The sequence below is a fragment of the Pogona vitticeps genome, chromosome 2 (assembly GCF_051106095.1).
Source record: "Pogona vitticeps strain Pit_001003342236 chromosome 2, PviZW2.1, whole genome shotgun sequence".
In the NCBI taxonomy this organism is placed as follows: domain Eukaryota; kingdom Metazoa; phylum Chordata; class Lepidosauria; order Squamata; family Agamidae; genus Pogona; species Pogona vitticeps.
In genome coordinates, this window is record NC_135784.1 from 226,573,112 (window position 1) to 226,596,850 (window position 23,739).

The following is a 23,739-nucleotide window of genomic DNA, read 5'->3' on the forward strand; positions in this document are numbered from 1 at the left end:
GCAAGAATCCCGTAGAAGGAATGGAGTAGCCCTCATAGTCAACAAAAGAGTGGGAAAAGCTGTAATGGGATACAATCTCAAAAATGATAGAATGATGTCAATACGAATCCAAGGCAGACCATTCAACATCACAATAATCCAAGTTTATGCACCAACCAGCATTGCTGAGGAGACTGAAATTGAACAATTCTATGAAGATTTACAACACCTTCTAGAACTGACACCAAAGAAAGATGTTCTTCTCATTCTAGGGGACTGGAATGCTAAAGTAGGGAGCCAAGAGATAAAAGGAACAACAGGGAAGTTTGGCCTTGGAGTTCAGAACGAAGCAGGACAAAGGCTAATAGAGTTTTGTCAAGAGAATAAGCTGGTCATCACAAACACTCTTTTCCAACAACACAAGAGGCGACTCTATACATGGAAATCACCAGATGGGCAATATCGAAATCAGATTGATTATATTCTCTGCAGCCAAAGATGGAGAAGCTCTATACAGTCAGCAAAAACAAGACCTGGAGCTGACTGCGGCTCTGATCATCAGCTTCTCATAGCAAAATTCAAGCTTAGACTGAAGAGATTAGGAAAAACCACTGGGCCACTCAGGTATAATCTAAACCAAATCCCTTATGAATACACAGTGGAAGTAAAGAACAGATTTAAGGAACTAGATTTGGTGGACAGAGTGCCTGAAGAACTTTGGATAGAGGCTCGTAACATTGTCCAGGAGGCAGCAACGAAAACCATCCCAAAGAAAAGGAAATGCAAGAAAGCAAAGTGGCTGTCCAATGAGGCCTTAGAAATAGCAGAGAGGAGAAGGGAAGCAAAATGCAAGGGAGATAGGGAAAGTTACAGAAACTTGAATTCAGACTTCCAAAGAATAGCAAGGAGAGACAAGAGGGCCTTCTTAAATGAACAATGCAAAGAAATAGAGGAAGATAACAGAAAAGGAAAGACCAGAGATCTGTTCAGGAAAATTGGACATATTAGAGGAACATTTTGCGCAAAGATGAACATGATAAAAGACAAAAATGGGAGGGACCTAACAGGAGCAGAAGACGTCAAGAAGAGGTGGCAAGAATACACAGAGGAATTATATCAGAAAGATTTGGATATCCCGGACAACCCAGACAATGTAGTTGCTGACCTTGAGCCAGACATCCTGGAGAGCGAAGTCAAGTGGGCCTTAGAAAGCCTGGCTAACAACAAGGCCAGTGGAGGTGATGGCATTCCAGTTGAACTATTTAAAATCTTGAAAGATGATGCTGTTAAGGTGCTACATTCAATATGCCAGCAAGTTTGGAAAACTCAACAGTGGCCAGAGGATTGGAAAAGATCAGTCTACATCCCAATCCCAAAGAAAGGCAGTGCCAAAGAATGCTCCAACTACCGTACAATTGCACTCATTTCGCACGCTAGCAAGGTTATGCTCAAAATCCTGCAAGGTAGGCTTCAGCAGTATGTGGACCGAGAACTCCCAGAAGTACAAGCTGGATTCCGAAGAGGCAGAGGAACTCGAGACCAAATTGCTAACTTGTGCTGGATTATGGAGAAAGCCAGAGAGTTCCAGAAAAATATCTACTTCTGCTTCATTGACTATGCGAAAGCCTTTGACTGTGTGGACCACAGCAAACTATGGCAAGTTCTTAAAGAAATGGGAGTGCCTGACCACTTTATCTGTCTCCTGAGAAACCTATATGTGGGACAGGAAGCAACAGTTAGAACTGGATATGGAACAACTGAGTGGTTCAGAATTGGGAAAGGAGTACGGCAAGGCTGTATATTGTCTCCCTGCTTATTCAACTTATATGCAGAATACATCATGCGGAAGGCTGGACTGGAAGAAACCCAAGCCGGAATTAAGATTGCCGGAAGAAATATCAACAACCTCCGATATGCAGATGATACCACTCTGATGGCAGAAAGTGAGGAGGAATTAAAGAACCTTGTAATGAGAGTGAAAGAGGAGAGTGCAAAAAACGGTCTGAAACTCAACATCAAAAAAACTAAGATCATGGCCACTGGTCCCATCACCTCCTGGGAAATAGAAGGGGAAGATATGGAGGCAGTGTCAAATTTTATCTTCCTGGGCTCCATGATCACTGCAGATGGAGACAGCAGCCCTGAAATTAAAAGGCGCCTTCTTCTTGGGAGGAAAGCGATGACAAATCTTGACAGCATCTTAAAAAGCAGAGACATCACCTTGCCAACAAAAGTCCGAATAGTCAAAGCTATGGTTTTTCCTGTCGTGATGTGTGGAAGTGAGAGCTGGACCATAAAGAAAGCAGACCGCCGAAGAATTGATGCCTTTGAATTGTGGTGCTGGAGGAGGCTCTTGAAAATCCCCTGGACTGCAAGGAGAACAAACCTATCAGTTCTAAAGGAAATCAACCCTGAATGCTCACTTGAAGGACAGATCCTGAAGCTGAGGCTCCAGTACTTTGGCCATCTCATGAGAAGAAAAGAGTCCTTGGAAAAAACCTTGATGTTAGGAAGGTGTGATGGCAAGAGGAGAAGGGGACGACCGAGGATGAGATGGCTGGACAGTGTCTGCGAAGCAACCAACATGAACCTGACACAACTCCGGGAGGCAGTAGAAGACAGGAGGGCCTGGCGTGCTCTGGTCCATGGGGTCACGAAGAGTCGGACACGACTAAACGACTAAACACACACACACACACATGTCATTTTGCCTATTAGGAATACCATAATGTGAGCCCTTTGAATTTTAGAGGTTTGCTGCCTGAACCTTTTTGTTTTGTTTTGTTGCTTTCCCCATTTCCTAAGCATTCTTAGTCACACTCTACAGGGATTGATGTTTAACAAGTATTCTATTTATTTGCTACTTGAACTAACTAAATAGATACAATCACAAGGCTCACTGATAGCATAGAATGGAACTAAGCTTCCTAAAATGAATGTCAATACAAAAACAAAAGAAAAAATACAAAAATAAAATAGATAAAAATGTTATAGCCCCTAAAGACTGCTATATTTTAATACAACAGACTTGTCCACAGAAGCTTATATAACAGTTAGTCCTTAAAGGGCTACAAGGTTGTTGTCTTATTTGTTTTTCTTTTCTTTAATTTTTCTTTTGCTTTTGGCGTCATAAACTAGCATGGGCTAACATGGTTACCTCTTCTAAAACTGTAAAAAGAATGTTTGAAACAAATGTTGACATCCCTTATGGTCACTTCTTCTCCTTTCCTGTGACTACTACTGGAGGGAAGAAAGAAAATTGTCCTTACAAACATCAGTTATTCTGACTTCCTAGGTACTAGATTTGTAAAAGAGTGGAAAATGCATCCAGGCTGACATAAATAATTGCTTTTACCTGAATGTAGGTTTTTAATCATAGCACCCATTTATTTCTGTTCAGCTCATTTTGAATTGTAATTTTATGAATGTGGGGTTGCCACTCCCAAGGTTGCTAAGCCGCATGGTTGTTCTAGTGAGGGAAAACTCTCCTTGCCTCCTGTGGCTGCTTCTGAGGGGAGGAGCTGCCACCATTCTTCCTCTTTCTCATTATCATAGAGAGCTTGCTATAGAGGCCTTTCCTTAGGCCAATCAGAGGGCTTGATTAATTGCCTTTCCCCAGACCAACCCTAATAACATGATGTAACCATTGTCCTATCTGAACCCTGTCTACTATCTGTAATGCTGTCACTACCTGTGACCTTGTAATGTTAATACAGTGGACCCTCGACTTACAGACGGCTTAATTTACAGACTTTTCGAGTTACAGACTTCTATGGCCGCAAAATTTAGGTTCGACTTGCAGCCGGAGAATCGACCTACAGACCAGAAAAAAACCAAAATGGAACAAAAACAGAACAAAAACAGCCGGTTACGGATTAATTGGTTTTCAATGCATTGTAGGTCAATGTAGACTCAACCTACAGGCTTTTTGACCTACAGCCACTGTTCCAATACGGATTAATTCCATAAGTAGAGGGTCCACTGTAAAAGGACAGTCTCCTGGAGGCAGAGAAGCAGAACATCACAGAAGCAGAACATTGGGGAGAGAGAGAGAGACAGAGAAGACTTCTCATTTTGCTTCCTTGAGTCGCCTACCAGGAGTACTGCTGGCAGACATCCATCTCTGTGTGTGGCTGACTTCTTTAATCTGTTGCTAAGAGACTTTTTGCTATCCTATTATCCATTATCTGGTGATCACCACAAAGCCCATCAGCCTGCTCATTGCCTGAACCCAACATATGAATGCTATATTCTGTTTACTTCAAAAATCCTGCTCTCTGCTTCACTTCTTCAGCCTCACATGCTTCCCAGTCCACCATGTTGGCTCAAAGGCCCTCCTCCTCAATGACTGCCCCCTCCTTACGTAGGAGACCCACAATGGTGGAACTTTCTACTTCTATGAGGTCTCTCCTTGGACCTGTGCATGGGAACTCTCTGTGAACCCTCTATTTCTTAAAGGTGAAAAAAAGGACTGACAAAGAAGAGGGGGATGACAGGAAGGATTGCCTGAGGTGAGAGTGAGCATAAATTTGAAACAGACTTGAATTCTTGTGACTCAGTTCCAAGGCTGATCCAAGAGTTCTCACTAGATGAGAAAAATGGTGGACACCACAAAAAAGGGGCAATTTCACTTGAAAGCCTGGGTTGAATCAATTCACATGAACTTGAAACAGCTGTTCGCCCTGGATCCATCCCTTCCCAGAAAGTGTTGCTCCCAGAAATTACATTGCAGTTACAGCACAACACATTAAGCCATGTTTGAGCAGATGCATCCAGCATTTTTTGGTAGAACACAAGTACGGTGGTGCCCAGCACGTAATAAGCTTTCTTCAGAAAAGGAGCAATTCAGTAGGATTCCAGTGGTAACCTGATATCTAAATCAGGTCTTCGTGTGTGTATATATATATTACTTATGAAATGACTGAAAGGCAATACCATTACTTTCTTTCTTGACAGGACTATAATAGGGTTTTGTCTGTCAGAGGGTTTCTTTTTCTTTTAATGAAGGCTTCAACAGAGATCTTTCTATAGAAAATTATCTCAATTACAGTATTTTTCAATGTAGGCAGTATGCTTGTTCAGCTACGAAGTAACCAATACCGTGGAATCAAGTGAAGAATATGCAAATTCTGCTTGAGGAATAGTAGCTAAATTAGATGCAACACCAGGAAGTCTGACATATTTTCCTCTGTAGGGACAATTAAAACTGAGAGTCTTGGAGGAAAATATGATTGTTGAGGGAATTTTAAGATTCTTTGTGGGAATTCAAGAGAACAGAAGTCATTCTACTCCCAGTAACATGATCAGTTACAGTCTAAATTGGGCTTGGAATGCAGTTTCTGAGTTTGAAGCAGGTAGTTCAGTTTTCCAAGACGAATTCTGAGCCTGCCTTTTGCGGTTTGTTCCATCATTATAATAGGAATATGCAAATTTTATTCCACAGGCCTTGAAAAGCAATGAAGAATAATTTTTGACTAAAATGTGATAGCTGGATATGGGCACAAATCACAGGTGGCCCCCAAGCTCTTTCTGTGTGCCCCTCCCCCAGCATTTTCCCTCAGACCCCCCCACTCTTCCTGCCTGATGGGGCGCCATCTACTGCTGTTTCTCCTGTCACTTCCTTACAAAAAAAACACAAGAGCAACATTGTTTCCTCTGGTCTCCATGGTTCCTTCTGTCACCCCTCTTTTGCATCTCATCTAGCATTTCAGCCTTTTTGGATGCTTTGCTAGCTAGCAGAGCTTGAGTGCCTGTAACACTCAGCTTTTTTCATCCCCCCTCTCCACGCATTACCATGTTGAAGGCTCTATATGTGTGTAAGGAAGATAAAGTAGCTGTGTGGATGGGTTACAGCAGATGTCTGGCCTGCTTTTGCAAACAAAAGGTGGGAAAAGGAGAGTAATAAACATTTCTAGAGACTCCACCCATCAAGACTCCTTCAAGTGGCTTCTGAGATTCCTGGTGAGGTTGCTGCTTGAGGCCAAACCATTCTTCCTTCCTCAACACAAGCTGGTTGCTTTGACATTTTACCTCACTTGCTTTTGACACTCCTCCCCCACCCACTCCAGCTCGGAGACTGCTCGTGCATCTTTGTAATTTGCAGGAGCTAGTGAGTGGCCCATGCTTGAAAGGGAAGGAGTACCCTCTTAGCAGGGAAGCTTATGGGATTTCCCCTTCCCACTTCTTCCACCAAGTTGCGTTCCCCCTGGCTGCCATTTTTCTTGTCACGATTGAGGCTTGCCTGGCAGTCAGTGATGTTTATGTGTATTCAGAATATAATTGGAAGCCAATTGAATGTCATATCCTTTGCTCCAGGTGGGAGCTTTTCAAACTTCTCTGGCTGCAATGAACTAAAATTTGAAAAGGACAGGAATTTACAATTCAATGTTGAAAGATACATCAAAGCACTGAACCTATTGAAGCTGGAATTCTAGAACACATTCAGTGATTACCATAAGCATGGAAAGGAAACCAGAATGTTTTAGAATCTATTTGAAGTAGCACAGGAAAATGCAAGTAACTTTTTTCAGATGAACTTAAAGGCAGCTACCACCATCATAATATGTTCAGAGCAGCTGTTCCCAAAAACATCCCTGAACTATACTGGGAGGACCATGTGATATGGAGACACATGTGTTATCAGTTGACCTGACCTTCTAAGCATCCATCCTTCCATCATCAAACTTGATAGGCTATTAGTTGGTGTTCATACACAACTTGACCTACATAGTTAAAATGCATCTGTTTACAGAAATCCAACCAAACCAAGATTTTAAAGATTATTTGTTGTTACGTGTTGTCAAATTGCCTCTGACTTATGGCAAGTCTGTGAATGAGCAATCTCCGAAATGGCCTGTACTCAACAGCTATACTCAGCTTTTGCAAACTCAAGACAATGGCTTCATGTAGGGAGTCAATCCGTCTCATATTTGGTCTTCTTCTTTTCTTGCTGCCTTCAACCTTTCCCAGTATTATTGTCTTTTCCAGCAAATGCTGCCATCTCATGATATGCCCAAAGTATGACAGCCTCCATTTTATCATTGTTACATCCAGAAATAGTTCAGACTTCATTTGCTTTAGGACCCACTTATATATCATTCTGGCAGGTTATACATTTTATTTATTTATCTGTTTGTTTAATGCATTTCTTACCAACATTCTTTGACAACTAACAATTTTATGGTGTAAAATTCAGTGTTATCAGATTTTATGAACATCTTAAATTTAAGCAATATTTCATAAAGTCAGTTACGATAAATAATATACCATACAATATAGTTCAGATTTTCTCATTATGTGCCATCAGATCCCTTCCAATGAGTTAATGACCTCTCAAATATTGTATAATTAGCAGCCCTGTTCAAGTTTTGCAGGGCTGCTAATTAATAAGAAATAAGGAAGTCAAGGCCATGACTTCCTTTATTGAATTGATTCGTCTTATGTTTTTGTCCTTCTCTTCTTCTACTGCATTCTATTTTTCCTAATATTATTGGCTGAAATCTTGCTGCTTAACATAGATGCAATTAGAATACATTCATTGAATCAATGGAATTTTCAGAGGAGTTACCAAATCCCATTGTTTCAATGGGCCTATTCCAGTTAAGACTTGCTATTCTAAACAACAGGATTTCAGCCATTGTTTTTTCCATTGAATTTTGTCCTCCCATGATATGTCCAATGTATAATGGCCTCAGATTGGTAATTTTAGCTTCCAGGTAGCTGAGTATTTGCTGTGCTTCTGGCCCTGCATCGTACCCTCCCCTGGGTTTAAAACATTATGTGCCCCTGAATTATAGCAGTGAGTGTCTTCTTTCACAAGCACATGAGTGTGTGCATACAAATTCCCCTTTGTGTAGTAATATTACTGAAGCATTTTTTTCTTCCTTAATTTTTGAACATTTTTATCCCATTTCACTATTCACTGAAGGCCATTAACGTACAAGCATGAAACAATACAGTGGTGCCTCACTTAGCGATGTTAATTCGTTCCGAAAAATCGCTGCTAACCGATTTCATTGCTAAGCGAATGCGGTTTCCCATTGAAATGCATTGAAAACCGGATAATCTGTTCCAATAGGAACGAATTGCCTTCCTTAAGCGAAAATCGCCATAGGAAACATTGTTAAAGCAAAACGCAGTTCCCCAACTGAAATGCATTGAAACCTATTCAATGCATCTCAATGGGGGAAAATAAAATAACAACAAATTAAAAAAGAGTCAGAACAAAGTCAAATTGGGTTAACAGAGGGTTTATTAAGTGCACTTTATGATTTCAAACATTTTAAACAGTAAACTTTATAAATAACAGAAAAACATTTAAAAAACAGCAAACATGAGGCAGGAACTTTAAGTTTATAAATTTTAACTTTATAAATACAGTACAGTAACATAGAAAACATTGAAAAAACAGCAGACATGAGGCAGAAACTTTACGTTTATAAACTTTAACTTTATAAATAACATAGAAAAACATTTTAAAAGCAGCAAACATGAGGCAAGAATGTTGGATCATACAAAACTCTTTAGAAAGTGCATAAACATACAGAAAGTCTTCATAAAATGCATAAACATACAGAAACATACTGAAAATTTTCAGGAACTGCATAAACATACAGAAACCAACAGTACAGAAACTTTTTACATTTAACATTTTAAAACTGAACATGTGCGGCTAAAGTCTCTAAACCACCAGGACCAGTGTTCAATGCAGGGACCTGGAGGCACACAGAACTGTCTCCACATCACAGCAAGCAGCAGTCTTCTAGGATGACGAGGGGGAGGAAGAAGGCAACTGGGCACCACTGGTGGAAGGAGCAGGTTCCTCTTCCTGTCTTGGCTTTTTCGTGAGGAACCTCTCCATGGTCAGCTGCTTCTGCCGCCTTTTGGGCATCCCTCTGAAAGGGGATACGACCCTTTCATCATAGGTGTTGGAACAGTGATGTGCCACAGCCGTGCCCGGTGGGTGCCGCTGCGCTGCAGTCTGCAGAAACTGCCAGCAGTGCAAGAACTTCTTCAGGTCCCTGGTGGACAGCTGTTCCTCCTCTGGCTCTTCTTCCTGCTCCTCCATAGCCTGTGCTTGCATCTCGACCAGCTCCTGGGTGGACAGTTCCTGGTCGTGGCCCTCCACCAGTTCAGAAATGTCCTCCTCTGTGACCTCGAGGCCCATTTTACTCCCCAAGGCCACAATGTCCTGCATCACTGTGGACTCTGGTGCAGGCGCAGAAACACCAGTAGCCACACAGTCTGGCCAGAGTGTGCGCCACGCAGAGTTCAACCTCTGGCTGATGCCGTCCCAGGTCGTGGCGATCATCTTGAGGCAGCCAACAATGTCAAAGTGCTCCTTCCAAAATTCACGAAGGGTGAGGTTGGTGGCCTCGATCACTTTGAAGCACTGCCGGAAAAGCTCCTTCGTGTAGCTCTTCTTGAAGTTTGCTATCACCTGCTGGTCCATTGGCTGGAGTATTCGGGTGGTGTTAGGTGGCAGAAACATGATTTTGAGGAAACTAAACTCCTGCAACAAGTCATCCTCAAGGCCTGGAGGATGGGCAGGAGCATTGTCCATCAGCAGCAGGGCCTTCAGTGGCAGGTCATTCTTCACCAGGTAACGCTTTACAGCTGGGCCAAAAGCATGATTGAGCCAGTCCACAAACAGGGTGCATGTGACCCAAGCCTTGGCATTGGATTGCCACATCACCCTCAGCCGGGCTTTGTCCACCTTGTGCTTCTTGAAAGCCCGTGGATTCTCAGAGTGGTACACCAGCAAGGGCTTAATCTTCAGTTCCCCACTGGCGTTGGTGCAGAAGTGGAGGGTAAGACGGTCCTTCATGGTCCTTCAAGCCAGGCAGCTTGCTCTCCTCTTGGTTCAGGAAGGTCCTTTTGGGCATCCTCTTCCAAAACAGGTCGGTCTTGTCGCAGTTGAAGACCTGCTCTGGACAGTACCCCTCTGTCATCACAACCTCTAGGAACTCTGTGGCAAACTCCTCAGCCGCAGTAACATCGGAGCTGGCAGCCTCTCCGTGCCTCACCACACTGTGGATGCTGGATCTGGTTTTGAAGCTTTCAAACCAGCCTCTGCTCGCCTTGAACTCTTCTGGCTCAGCTGAGGTTCCAGGCTGTTGCTCCACAAGGTCCAGATACAAGGCTCTGGCCTTAACACAGATGACAGCCTCAGTCACTGTGTCCCCTGCATGCTGCTTCTCTTGCATCCAGAGGACAAGGAGCTTCTCCACCTCTTCCAGGGCAGCTGGCCGGTTCTTTGCGATCCTGGTGACTCCCTTCGCTGCATCTGTGGCAAGGATCTTCTCCCTCATCGCTACAATGGTGCCGATGGTGGATGGATTCCTGCCGTACTCCCTGGCGATGTCCGCGATGCGCTTGCCTCCATCGTACTTCCGGAGGATCTCCTTTTTCATCTCCAGGGTCAACTTCTCCCTGGTCAGCTTGCCAGCCTCTGTAGAAGCAGGCTTCTTGGGACCCATGTCAGTTGTTGCTACATTAAAAAAAAAAAAACAGTCAGTGCTTTACATCCACTTCACCTTCCAACACACCTTCCCACACCTGGCCAAAACTGCCCTGGACAAACAAGTGGCATAACACCCCCCCAGCACATGCTAAGAAAAAAAAAAACCACAGGAGAACAAATTCAGACTTACCTTTTGCTGTCCCAGAAGCTATGGAGAACTAGACTGCAGGCCACACCACGCCAAACCACAGGAGGATGCCTGACCAAAGAAATTTAGAAAGAAATTAGACTTAGCATAACAACCCCCCCAGCACAAGGTAAGAAGAAGAAAACACAGGAGAAGACCTACCTCTTCCTGTCCTTGAAGCAGCAAACTCCACAGCGGGCCACGCCACGCCACGCCACACCACGCCACAGGAGGATGCCTGACCAAAGAAATTTGGAAAGAAATAAGACTTAGCATAACTACACCCCCTAGCACAAGCTAAGAAAAAAAACCCACAGGAGAACAAATTCAGACCTACCTCTTCCTGTCCCTGAAGCAGCAAACTCCACTGCAGGCCACACCATACCACAGGAGGATGCCTGACCAAAGAAATTTTGAAAGAAATTAGACTTAGCATAACTACACGCCCCAGCACAAGCTAAGGGAAAAAAAAACCACAGGAGAACAAATTCAGACCTACCTCTTCCTGTCCCAGCTGTTCTGGAAAAGTCCACCAAAGGCCACACCACACGACAGAAAGGAATGCCTACAGTTAAAAAAAAAAAATCAAACTTTGCATCAGACTTTTGCATTCAAACCCCCACAACAGAAGCTACTGTACCCCCTAAGTTTCCCCTGCAGGGTACCCAAAATTTTAAATCACATTTCTGCACGCTTCTCCCACACAGAACGAATGCAATAGCAGATCCAAATTCTCCCAGGAAAAACCATTTAAATTAAGACTCTAGCAACTCCCCCTCCCCAACCAAGAAGAACAAAACAGTAGCCAGTAAATTTTTTAAATTCAGGTTTTAAATTTAAAATCCCAATCCAAGACGCAGCCAGCCAAAGAACAACAGAAACATTAAGGAAAACCATTACAGTAAATCAAGACTCTAGCAACTTTCCCCCCAACATGCATGCACAGAACACCAGGAAAATCCATGCATGCACAGAACATGCAAACCCCCAACCAAGAAGAACAATAGCCAGTACAGTACAGTAAAAACTTTTAAAAGGCATGCACACACACACCCTGCAATTTACCCAAAAATAAGAAAATAAAAATACCTGTAAGACTTATGCAATAAAACCCACCACCCACACAAGAGAAAAAAATGCAAACTTACCTTCTGCTAGCCAAGTTCTCCAGAAGAAACCAAAGTTGCTCCTCACGAAGTCAGCCTTGGAACTCCACGTGCAAAGGTAAAGCCAGGCTGCATGGGGAAGGGTTTTTAAACCTTCCCGGCACAAGGCACAATGCATCCTGGGTATTGACTGTGGAAATTTGAAAGAAAACAGCAACAGGGAAAAACACCCTGGAGGCATTTGCATTGCGAAACAGCGACTGTTAAAACTCCATTCAAGCGAAACCCCCCCCCCCGGGCTGTTAAAACCATCGCAAAGCGAAACAGGGGACCCAAAATGTAATCGCTATGTGAAGCATGGTCCCAACATCGCTAAGCAAAAATCACCCATAGGGACCATCGCTAAACGAAGCACAAAAATGCTCTGAAAAAGTCATCGCTAAGCGTTTTTGTCATAAAATGGAGAGCTCGCTAAGCGAGGCATCACTGTATATCACTGATTTCTGTTCAGTGAACAAAAGTAAAACCTGGTTGTTAGAAGCAACTCATGGTGTTCTAAATAAGCTTAATTTGCATCCATCTGGTTCTAGTTCTATTTATATAAGGCTTTCATCTCATCATGTATTTGCCTGATCTTACCACATTGAACAATATGAGTTGCAAGTCATTCCATAGCATCTTTGCCTAAGGGAACAGCCTCTCTTTTTGTGGACATACCAAACTTCACAAAAAGAAAAGAAAGGGACCTTTTATGCAAATTCCTCAAACCCTGTTAGAAAAAAAAGTGCTCATTTCACAGTGGAGGCAAGGTTTTTTACAAGGGCTTGAAAATCCACAGCAGACTCTCTTGTCATACTATGGCAGTCTGTCCCAGCCATAAACAAGAGATGGAAAAATTTCACATTCCTACCCCAGGGTAAGAAGGTCCAGATCCCCCACAATATCACAACTGATTTCAAAAACAATCGGGTTGCACGGGAAGATGAAAAATAATTAAAGCAGCTTCCTACTTTGTCATATTTTCATATTCCCCATTGTTAGTATTTGTAAATGTAGGCTAACTGTAAAATATTTGTGTGAAGATTCTTTTAAGTTTAATAATTAATTTAATCATATACTGTTTCTTGACTGAATTTGACAATATTTGATTAGTGACCTCTAATGCATACAAAACTGAAGACAGCAAAAAATATTTATATCTGTGTATCTGAATAACAAGGGGTTGGCATTTACGAATGTGTTAAACAGAATTTTTGACACTGAACACTCAGCAAATCTTTTTTCCTTAGTGAACTTTATATATATAGAAAGATCTTTCATAATGTTATATAATGGTCTGGGAAGCTTACACTTTCTTTGAAATTTCAGTGATAACTCTATTGTGTTCTTGAGAGAGCAGTGTGAGATAAATAGCTTTGTCATACACATCTGCTAGTGTACCTTAATAATCTCAGACATGCCATCATTCAGACTTTGCGAAGAAGAAAAAGAATGTTTCCAAAAGCACTTTGGTGATCCTGTGGGTAAAGCCGTAGTGGCTTGCATATCGAGCTGATAAGACACTTTCTTCTTGCATCTCCAGAACTGGAAGAAAAGAATTCTAAATTAGCATATTTCTGTAATATAAACTCCATAGGAAGATCTGCTGTGAACTTAATTTTTGATAAAGTTGCTTTTGACACTGGGTGACTTAGTAACAGAGGTAAGAAACAATCTCACCATATTGGATTTTTTTAAAAGTAGTCACTTCATTGTCTTCCCCTCTGCAATACAGTAAGCAGCGCTTTGCAGAAGTTGTGGAGAGTACTTTATCATTTAGCCCTTGCCAGCTGCAGGCAGGTCACATAAATGGCAGTGCTGGTCCATCTGGTCCATCATGCAATGAGGATTCCTGCTGGGACTGTCTAGTGATGGGCACCCGGATTCTCCATGTATTCAAGCATACTGATTTTAATGTAATGCTTGTAGCAGTGTGGGCCAACAGAAGAGGCGGCATGTATATGTGCCTCTGACTTAACTCTGTCTGTCTGTCTGTCCGTCCATCCATCTATCTAATTTGTGCTTCTAGATCAGATCCAGTCTCACTAATTTCAGTGGATCTGTAAGCGTGACTAAATCCTACTCTCTAGACTGAAAAATATGTAATATCCCAGTCAGAATTGTCAGACCTAGGGTACATGAGAGTCACCAGTATGCATTTATATTATTTTGAGATTTCAACCACTTTTGATTTACTTGCATGGTAATGGAGTAACAATCAGTAAGGAGGGCAGGATCAAATACATGAAGAGGGAAAATGAGGTGAGAAATTCAGGCATTCTGCTGACTTGTGTCCTCTTCTTCAAGCTATTGTATTTTGAACACATGCTGAGAAGATAGGATTTGATGGGAAAAACTAGGCAAAGTGGAAGGCAGTAGGAAACCGGAAGACCTAACAGGAGATGGGCTGGCTCAAAAAAGAAAGCCGTGTATTTTAGTTCGCATAACCTGAACAGTGCTGGTAATGACAGGACCTTTGGGAGGCCATTAATTCATGAGGTTGCTATTTGCTGACACATAAAAACACTGTAATTTTCAGATTCAGTTCTTTATTTTTAATTAGGTGCAAGATCATGTCATCAGCTTAGAAGTGCAGCATTTGCGATGTACCCTTTCTTATCTTTAAACTAGCAAAAATACCTAAAATAAGTAGTATTTCATCAGCATCATTGCTTAATCTGGTATGGATTTCTAATATGAACTGATACCTAGGAAAATATCATAGAGCATATGAAAAGGAATTAAAATTGAATGGAATAAATGCCCAAGCTAGTTTTTTCCCCCTTTGCTGCAACATTAGATTTATGGACAGTTAAAATATTTTGGAAACATTCATTTAGCAGCTAAGCTAAAATCTAAATCACATTACGTTACAAAAACAATGGAGAGATGTAATTTCTTTATTTCACTTTGGGATTTTTGTGTAATCTTATTAAAAAGTTGCTTGAAAAAAATATAATCATAATAAATATTATGATTAAACATGATCATTTTAGCTGTAACTGTGACTATGTATGTATTACATGCCATCAAGTCAGAAACACCTTATATTGATCAAGCTGGCTGGATAGATCAGTGATTTAGGTGTCTGCTTGCAGAGCCAGAGGTTGGGAGTTTGATCCTCCGATGTGCCTTCTGCAAGCAGAGCTAGCCGGTGTGGCTTTCTTTGTACAAGCTGCACAGTCCCAGGGTGCCCTGAAGAAGGGAATGATAAACAAACAACTTCTGAATATTCTCTACTTGGGAAACCCTGAAAAGGGTCACCATAAGTCAGAATTGCTTGATGGCACATTATTATTATTATTATTGTTGTTGTTGTTGTTGTTGTTGTTGTTGTTGTTGTTGTTGTTGTTGTTGTTGTTGTTGTTGTTACTGTTGTTGTTGTTGTTGTTGTTGTTGTTGTTGTTGTTGTTAAACACCAGGACACCAGGCACAGTCAGAATTGTAAAAATATTGACTGGTATTGTATAACAGATACAAGTTGTAACTAAAAACCTAAGTCTTCAAGTGTTTTAAGTTGCTAATATCTGCATGTAATTTGTTCATTTTTCTTTCCAGACAAATTTTCCATTTTGGGGTACCATGAGTTTTCTGGGGGGTTTGCAGCTTGTAGCTAAGTTCCATGGTTACTATGGTAGCTGTGCTATAAATGAGCTGGTTTGCTTGCTTTAGCGTGTTGGTCGGGATTGTTCTAATGGCAACATTTTCATCATTCAGTAGATCTTTTATTGGTTTACTTTGTAATTGGCGCAAATTGGAGAGCCTTTGTTTTTCTGTGTTCTGGCTAATATGGTGTACTGTACTATTTTTTCCCTCAGTGATGTTTGCTGTTCTGTCAACTCGTAATTTCTGGGTTGTTCTGTAAGTTGTTCCTTTACTGATATGTTTTCTCCCACTATAGTGTTTACCTTTACCCTCCATTTGTCTTCCATATTATGGTCATTGTTCTGTGTTAATTTTGCCACCTTTTCTAGTTCTTGCAGCTCCAATTCTGAAAACACTTTACTCCGGATGATAAACCTTCTCTGGGCCATTAATCATTGTTTAGTTATGTCATGGTTTGGGTGTTTCCTTTTCCAAATTTCCATCTTCTTTTTTTTTTTAAACCACGGGCTGTTGGGTTTGCCTCATAAGTTCTCGATTTTTGACAAGAGTCCAAGTTTTGCGTTTACGTTGTTCACTTAGTTTTGCAGTAGCTTGTCCTGGTCCCTTAGGACCTGGTCTCCTGAACCCTGTAACTTGGGAGACCCTTCAGCATAGCTCTCAACCTCTGTGAAGCATGCAAGCCTCTCTGCCTGAACAAGACCTGTGACCATGAAGCATATTATTATTATTATTATTATTATTATTATTATTATTATTATTATTATTATTATTATTATTATTATTATTATTATTATTATTATTATTATTATTATTATTATTATTATTATTATTAAGAAAATTAAATATAGAACAAAATCTTAATTTCCCTTACTTGTTTGCGTAAAGCTTGGCTTTGTAACCTACCACCTCTATTAAAAACAAACAAAAGTAAAAATCGGTTATGAAAATAACTGTTTGATAGCAAATTAGTGTTTGATCTATCTGCACACACTAAGAGCATGCAAGTGAATGACGCTGAGTGGCTGAGAGAGAGCACGTGACATTTTTTGCTACCATGTATAGAGTTAGCCGTCATATGAAGAGAGAGTTGGAGTCAGTCAGTGTCAGTGTGAGTGAGTGTTTAGATGGACTTAGTGTTTCCTCTTCCATTTCTACTAATAAAACCATTTCGTTATTTTTCGGTAAAGTTAGTTTTCGATATTATTGCAGTGAAAATTGTAACAATACATTATGGCTGAGTTTCAGAATGGATCACTGCTGAGTTTGAAATGTACAAGAACTGATCCTGTTGATGAGGATGCATCCTGATCAAAGCAAAATGAAGCTTCTTCCAGTCATATTTAAAAGTATTGCCATTATAACAAGGAATATCTGTCAATAAGATCCTTCATGAGAAACTTTAATATTTTATACACATTGTGGTTTTAAATTTTGAGTTAAATCTTGGTGGTCCATGGCAAGAAAATATATTTAAAGGGGTTCTGTGGTAAAGAAAAGGTTAAGAACCACTAGTTTAGAGTAAACAAGGATGATAAGTATAGAGTAGATTTGCACAAATATAGAGTACATAAAGTAAGTATGGGGGGGGGATTGAGGAACCCAGATGGTTGGTGAGAATAGTTTGGATTGGCTGGATAAAATGGGAGGGAGGAAAGTTGAGAAAAGAAATATAGAAGGATGGAGAGGATTGACTGGAACAGAGCGAGGAAATGAGTAAGAATTAGATTAGATTTAGGAGTAAAGTTGCATTGAATTGAAACTGTTACTGCAATAAAAGTTACCTGGTTTAGTTCAAGCCAAGGATATAGCGTGTTGATTGTTTGAGGGTTGGCCATGTGGTAGGAGTAGGAAATGCCAGAGAGAGAGAGAGAGTGGCGGTAACTGACACACAGGAACAACTATGGGTTGGTGTTAGTGACTGGTGAAGATTGTAAAAGAAGAGAATGTCAAAACAGATGACTATTCCTGTGATTACACTCAGATCTAATCATTCAAGTAGCAAGCGACAGAGAGAGGTGGCATGCATAGTGTGTTTAGGGTGTGACAGGGGCCTGAGGGGAAAAGCTTGAAAAAAGTTTACAAGAAAAGGGGCAGTATTTTTTTTTCTTTAAGTGAGTAGGGGAGGGTGTGATTAATTACACACACACACACACACACACACACACACACACACACACACACACACACACACACACACACACACACACACACACACACACACACACACACACACAGTTTTTGGTAATTTTAATTAGCTCACACCACAGAAGTATGCCCAGGTAATAAGTTTGAAAGATAGTAAAGGAAGCTTCATAACTTTTGTCCCTGAGTCAATCCATCTCATGTAATAGGCTTCTTAGATACTGAAATGTGTTGGTTCGGGGATATTGGACATTTCCCTATTTTTGCCCCATCCCACCTAACAACTCCCATGTTCTGTCAGTACATCCACAGCAATGCCTCTCTTGCAAAGCACCCAGTGAGAAAGTATGTCATACATAGAAGGGCTTGTTAAGGATAAGCAGATGGCAGTGTAGGCTGGCAAGCTTGCAGAGTGAGTAAGGAAGTGATAATGGAGGGAGGAAGCAAAAGAAAATGCAGGATGCAAATAATCTGTAAGCTTAAAAGTCAGCATTTCCATGGTGCCACTCAATAGGCTCTGCTACTTTATCCTGGCAGTAGGCAGGCATAGAGACACTGAGAGAGAGAGAGAAGCAAAAACAGAAATTAGGCTTCTTACTGTAAATAATTTCTGTGCGGTACCCTTGTCAGGTGGCCACAACTCCTGAAGTAAAAGAAGGGCAGCATGCATGAGCAAAGTTCAGCACAGAGTTGCTTCAGTGAAGGGAAAACAGCAGGAGGGGACATGCATGTCATTGCTGAGTTACTACACTGGAGAAATGCAGATTGATTTTGATTAATGTCAACTACATTTATTGCAGTTAGGATGCTAGGATGCAAAACAAGCTCACAAATACACAGCACCTTTTAATTTTAGGTGCTCTCTGGTGTTGTGTTATGTCATTGTTAAATCACTAATAAAAACATGCAGTTTCTGAAGATTCATATTGGTACATAAAAAGTCACTCCTGGAAACCTGCTTTTCACCTGAAATATTATTTCTGTCTTGTTCAGATGCATCATTTCCATTGTGTTGTCTGGGTATCAAGTTGCATGTGACCTCTGTGCTTAAAACAGCGCTGTCTATCATCTTGGCATGCAGTCTGCAACAACAATTCATAAATAATATTTTAGTCATGGAGCGTGTGTGAAAACTGAGACTGATATAAACTCAACTGAAGCAGCTATAAAACTTCTTAACTCCTTGTCAACATGAAAGTTTGACTCCCGCACAGGACATCTGGGGCTGGTAAAACTTTACACCTTTCCAAAAGTTTTAACAGCAATGAATCCATCCTTCTCACTATCATTCTGTTTTGGCACCTTCTCTGTCACATTCAGCATCTGTTGAGTAATATGAAAATGGACTTGGAAGGGGAGGGAGAGAAGTTGTCTACAGGATTTGCAGCTGGTGTGATGGTGCAGTTGTGCCTTGTCATCACCTGCCTACAGTTACTTAATAAACACCTGTTTCTTTCTCTTTTCTTGCCTTTTACTTGCAAAAGGTAAAAAGCAAGATTGCAATTTTTGACTGCTTCATCTTTCTTGCTGGCAAGATATTTCATTCTACATTCTATCCGTTCTAAGTTAACTTGGAAAGGAACAAAAATGCTTTATCCAGAAATGTTAAAAACATAAATCTGTTATACGTAATATTATATAATGATTGAATGTTTCTAGTTGATAACAGTTTCCTTATTTGGGATAGGTAACTGGCAGGTGAATAAAATAGCTAGCTTTTTGTCACCTGGAGAATGCTTCAATCATAAATAATTTATTACAGATTTAAAATATCTATTTCACTTGATGTGCAAGGATCCAGATGTATCCTTCTCTGGCGATGGGAAAATATCAGAGTCACTGTCTCCCACATTCCAATATTTTAAACATGTACTCACCTTAAATACAAAGAAACAAATGAAATACAGCAAATTCATTAGAACGGAAATTAAGTTCTCCCCTATCTATACTGCCCAGTTTCAGTAGCTACAACTGTTCCCAGCTCAAAGAAGACATGTATTTCGCAAATAGATATTAAAGATAAGGAGTGGGGGGGGGCAGGGGAGAGGAAAAGGTGGCAGCCCCATTTCACTATTGCTGTGGCTGAGCACACAGGAATTCAAACTCTCACTTTCAAAAATTTACATCATCATAGATATATCAATTTTGTTTTTTTCTACATTCAGATTCATTCATTCATTCATTCGTGTATTTTTATACCACTGACTTGGTGTCCAACAGTACTCTAAGCAGATTACACATAAAAACAATAACAAAAAAATTTAATTTGTTTTTTCCAAATCAAAATGTGAAGAAATTTACAGAAAAGCTTGTGTGAGCAGCCTCAGCCACCCCTTCCATGATGACAGGCTGACTCTTTGCAGAAGAAGGACCTTTAATAAGGGAGAAAACAACTTGCACCAAAAGTCTTTTACAGAATTGGATCTGGCTTGACGCTGAACAGAAATAGGCTTTGGCAGACTCAGGACCTGACATACAGTGGGTACCTGGTCCTTTGCAAATCCAGGACCTTCTGGGCTAAAAAAAAGTCCTTAGCAGGATCAGGCCCCTCCGGGCTGGGCACAATACAGTTCTTGTCAGACACAGGCTCTGTCAATCTGGGGAAGGACGTTCTTGTGGAGTCAGGCCCCTTTGAGCAGTTAGCAGACAAGTCCCAGACTAGGTCCAGCTCCTGAAATGAGCCACAGACCCCAATCCAACAACTCAACACAATCTTATGGGCTCCAGGGAGTTCCTTCACTCCCAAAGTTAGTAAGTCCAGCTTGGTCTGAATGTCTCTTAAAGAAAACTGCCAGGAGCTTTTTCAGGCTAGAGGCACACTGCCATTCTGAGGCTAAACTCCCTAGTCATTGGTTTCTGACAGGAGGAACATTCATACACATCCTCTCCCGGGGCAGCATGACAGGTAGCAGAACAGAAACTGCTTCAGAAGATGGCTGGATGCAGGGCATGGAGGCAGAAATCAGGATGAGTGTGACAACTGGAGAATCAGGGCTCAAAGCAGGAGGGCTGGGGACCGGATGCCTGCATGCTTTGTCTCCGGCAGTACCTAACATCTCTCTAGATTTCCAGGAGCCTTGGCTTTTGGGGTCTCACTCCATCTCGTCTTACCCTGGCAGTTGTTTCAGGCGTTGCAGCCAGCCCCCTTCGCAGCAACATCTGAGCACAGACTTTGCCCTTGAATGCAGACCAGTCTTCCACATCTTGCCAGTGTTCCTCCCCTTTCTAGTTTGCCTTTTATCTCTAGCTCAGCCACCCCCAGAGCTGTGCCTACAAGAGCATTGGCATCATTCTTCCCTGCCTCACCCCAGGATCCAGGTGTAGCATGCTGAGAAAGCAAGCCTGCTGCACCTGAGGAGATGGTCTGCCGCTAAGCCAGCCAGCTGCATTTGGGGCAGGATCACAGCTTGTTCTAGGAAGAGAAAAGATGTAGCAACAGCAGCAGCAGGAGCAATAATATGCCCACCCATGCCTGCCTGCTCTTCTTTCTTTTCCTACAAAAGGTAGATACAGACCAAAATACAGTACAGTGGTGCCTCGCTTAGCAATCGCTCCATTGTGCCACGAAATCGCTTAGTGACGGAGTTTTTGCGATTGCAAAAGCGATTGCTTTGCGATGGTCCCTATTGGGTTTTTCCCTTTGTGACGATCGCGGGGAAGCGATCATGGCAAAGCGACCCTTTTTTAACAGCTGATCGGAGGTTTCAAAATGGCCACCGGGAAAATAAAATGGCAGCCCGCTATGTTTCCTCGCTTTAGAGGCACCGGAAATGGCTGCCCCTATGGAGGATCTTTGCTTAAAGGTTAGTTTTTAGCCCATAGGAATGCATTAATCACGTTTTAATGCGTTCTATGGGCTTTTAAATATCGCTTAGCGATGAAATCGCTTAGCAACATTTTTTTCCGGAATGGATTAACGTCGCTAAGCGAGGCACCACTGTAGTTTAATTTTACCACTGCTTTCAGAGAATCCTTTGTCTCTTTCCACCTCCTCAAAAATCTGCTCCAGAATGCTCAGCAGGAACAGAGAATGTTGCAGAAAAGAGAAAGAGAAAGTCTCACTATATCTTGTTTACCAGCCAGTGGCTATCTCTGAAGCATGTTACTAATGGTAAAATTTCAAGCACATAGTTGGAACCAGATATTAAAGTGAGTCTTACTGGTGGTAATAAACTCAAACAAGGAACATCCAAGCCAAGTTGATGCTCCAAGGTAATTCTCTGGCAGAGAGAATGAGAGTCTAATGGAGGAGAGACATAAAACAGTTAAAAACAATACTGATAATTAACAATGAAACAAAATATATATCCAGCAATGAGGTTTGGCTAGCAAAATACATGTTAATGTTTACTTTCTTCCCACGGCTTAAGGAGTGAAAGACATATATGTTGCTAGGAGCCCCACTCAAGACTAAAGTGTGAGCCAGCTAGCTGTGATCATATAGCAAGCAGAGGGAGGCTGCTTGCTCATGAAGAAGCCCTTCCCTTCCCTGGAGCTAGGCATATCTTCCATCTCAAACATGAGGCAAGAAGGTTGCCATACGTAAAACTGGTGTTGATAACACAAACATTCTAGGAGTACATAGGTTGTGAGCTACTGTTTTGTGTATGCCCAATATTTCTAAATTTTTAAGATGCACAACTGATCTCTCTGATTAAATCTACAATACAGCCATTAAAAAACCAATAGCAAGCATCCTTATTGCTGTACATTTTGAAGAAATTTAAAAGCTGGATCACAGCATGACACTACTGAGTATTACTGGATAAGAATAACTACATGTGTTACCTGTCTGACCTTACCCCAGGATGTTAGCGCTACCAGAAACAGTACATGACCAGTGTTAAAATTCTCATTGTCAAGTACATTTTGTATCTTACTTTATGTATGAATAAAGCCCTTGGTTATATACTTTATGTCAGGGGTCTCCAAACTTTTGACCATGAGGGCCACACTGGATATTTTAAACATCTTTCAGGGCCAAAGGAACAGAAATGTGTCCGTGTGCACACATACACACAGACATCCCCACGGCCACACACCACTTCCCCTCACCCCTGCACGCTTGGACGCCTGCATGCATACACGCCCCCCACCGCCGCCCCCAGGCTGGTATAATTTCCACAGATGAAGGAAGGCACCCCTGGCCACTGAGTCCACCTGGGCTTCAAGAGTTAGACTGGGGTCCAGGAGCACCCCCAGGCTGTGGACCCTGTCCCTTGGGGGGGAGTACTGTATAACCCTATTCAGGGCAGGGAAATGGCCCTCCAGCCTGTCCGGCAAAGTACCCACTAACAGCACTTCTGCCTTGTCTGGATTGAGTTTCAATTTATTAACCCTCATCCAGTCCATTATCAGGTCCAGACACGAGTTCAGCACAGAAATTGCCTCACCTGGATTGGTGGAAAACGAGAGGTAGAGCTGAGTGTCGTCAGCATATTGCTGGCTCTTCAGCCCAAACCTCCTGATGACCTCTCCCAGCAGTTCCATGTAGATGGATACTGTCCATCTACTCGATACTGTCCCCATGTAGCATAGGGAACAGTATCAACCCTGAGGAACCCCATGACATAAATGCCATGGGGCAGAGCAACTGTCCCCCAGCACCACCCTCTGGACACGGTCAGCCAGGAAGGAGTGGAACCATAGTAAAGCGGTGCCCCCAACTCCCAACCCAGCCAGCCTATCCAGAAGGACACCATGGTCGATGGTGTCAAAAGCTGCTGAGAGGTCCAGGAATATCAACAGGGTCACACTCCCCCTCTCTCTCTCCCTGCAAAGGTCATCGTACAGGGCGACCAAGGCAGTCTCCATACCAAAACCCAGCCTGAAACCCGATTGAAATGGATCCAGAAAATCCGTTTCATCCAGCAGCACCTGGAGTTGCCCAACCCCAACCCGCTCGAACACTTTGCCCAAATAAGGGAGGTTCACCACTGGTCAGTAGTTAACCACCAGCCTTGGGTCCAGGATAAGCTTTTTTAGATGTGGCCGAATTACAGTGGGGTCTCTACTTAAGAACGTCTCTACTTAAGAACAATCCAACTTAAGAACAGCTCCATTTGCTAAATTTTGCTTCTACTTGAGAACAGAAATCCAAGATAAGAACAGGAAAAAAAACCTTTCCTGCTCTTTTTTTAACCTTAGGTCATCTTAGGTTAAAAAAAAATTCTCCCCATAGTGGTAGAGTACATATTAACCAGCTTTGCATTAGTTCC

General features: G+C 41.9%; 2 protein-coding genes and 1 long non-coding RNA gene across 50 annotated transcripts in view; 1 reads left to right on the plus strand and 2 right to left on the minus strand.

The window, feature by feature from the left end:
* The window catches only part of PTPRD (protein tyrosine phosphatase receptor type D), a 1,767,834-nt gene that overhangs the window by 273,484 nt on the left and 1,470,611 nt on the right, over positions 1 to 23,739 (plus strand). The gene's annotated exons all lie outside the window — the stretch shown is intronic.
* On the minus strand, positions 6,248 to 10,457 carry LOC144586238 (putative CENPB DNA-binding domain-containing protein 1). The gene is made up of 2 exons (XM_078384091.1): positions 9,919 to 10,457; positions 6,248 to 6,329 (listed from the first exon to the last, which is right to left on the minus strand). Exons 1-2 carry the CDS (start codon positions 10,455 to 10,457, stop codon positions 6,248 to 6,250), a joined length of 621 nt encoding a protein of 206 aa, XP_078240217.1.
* On the minus strand, positions 16,957 to 21,743 carry LOC144586584 (uncharacterized). The gene is made up of 2 exons (XR_013541482.1): positions 21,682 to 21,743; positions 16,957 to 18,603 (listed from the first exon to the last, which is right to left on the minus strand). It is a non-coding gene; the product is annotated as an uncharacterized LOC144586584 (long non-coding RNA).

What these genes read in the sequence shown, in the direction of transcription:
- LOC144586238 (XM_078384091.1), bottom strand. Translation starts at nt 10,457, where the DNA reads ATGGGTCCCAAGAAGCCTGCTTCTACAGAGGCTGGCAAGCTGACCAGG. An exon ending in GAGGTTGTGATGACAGAGGG is followed by an intron (nt 6,330 to 9,918) that starts GTACTGTCCAGA and finishes TTCAAATTTTAG; the next exon opens with TTCATTGCAGCCAGAGAAGT.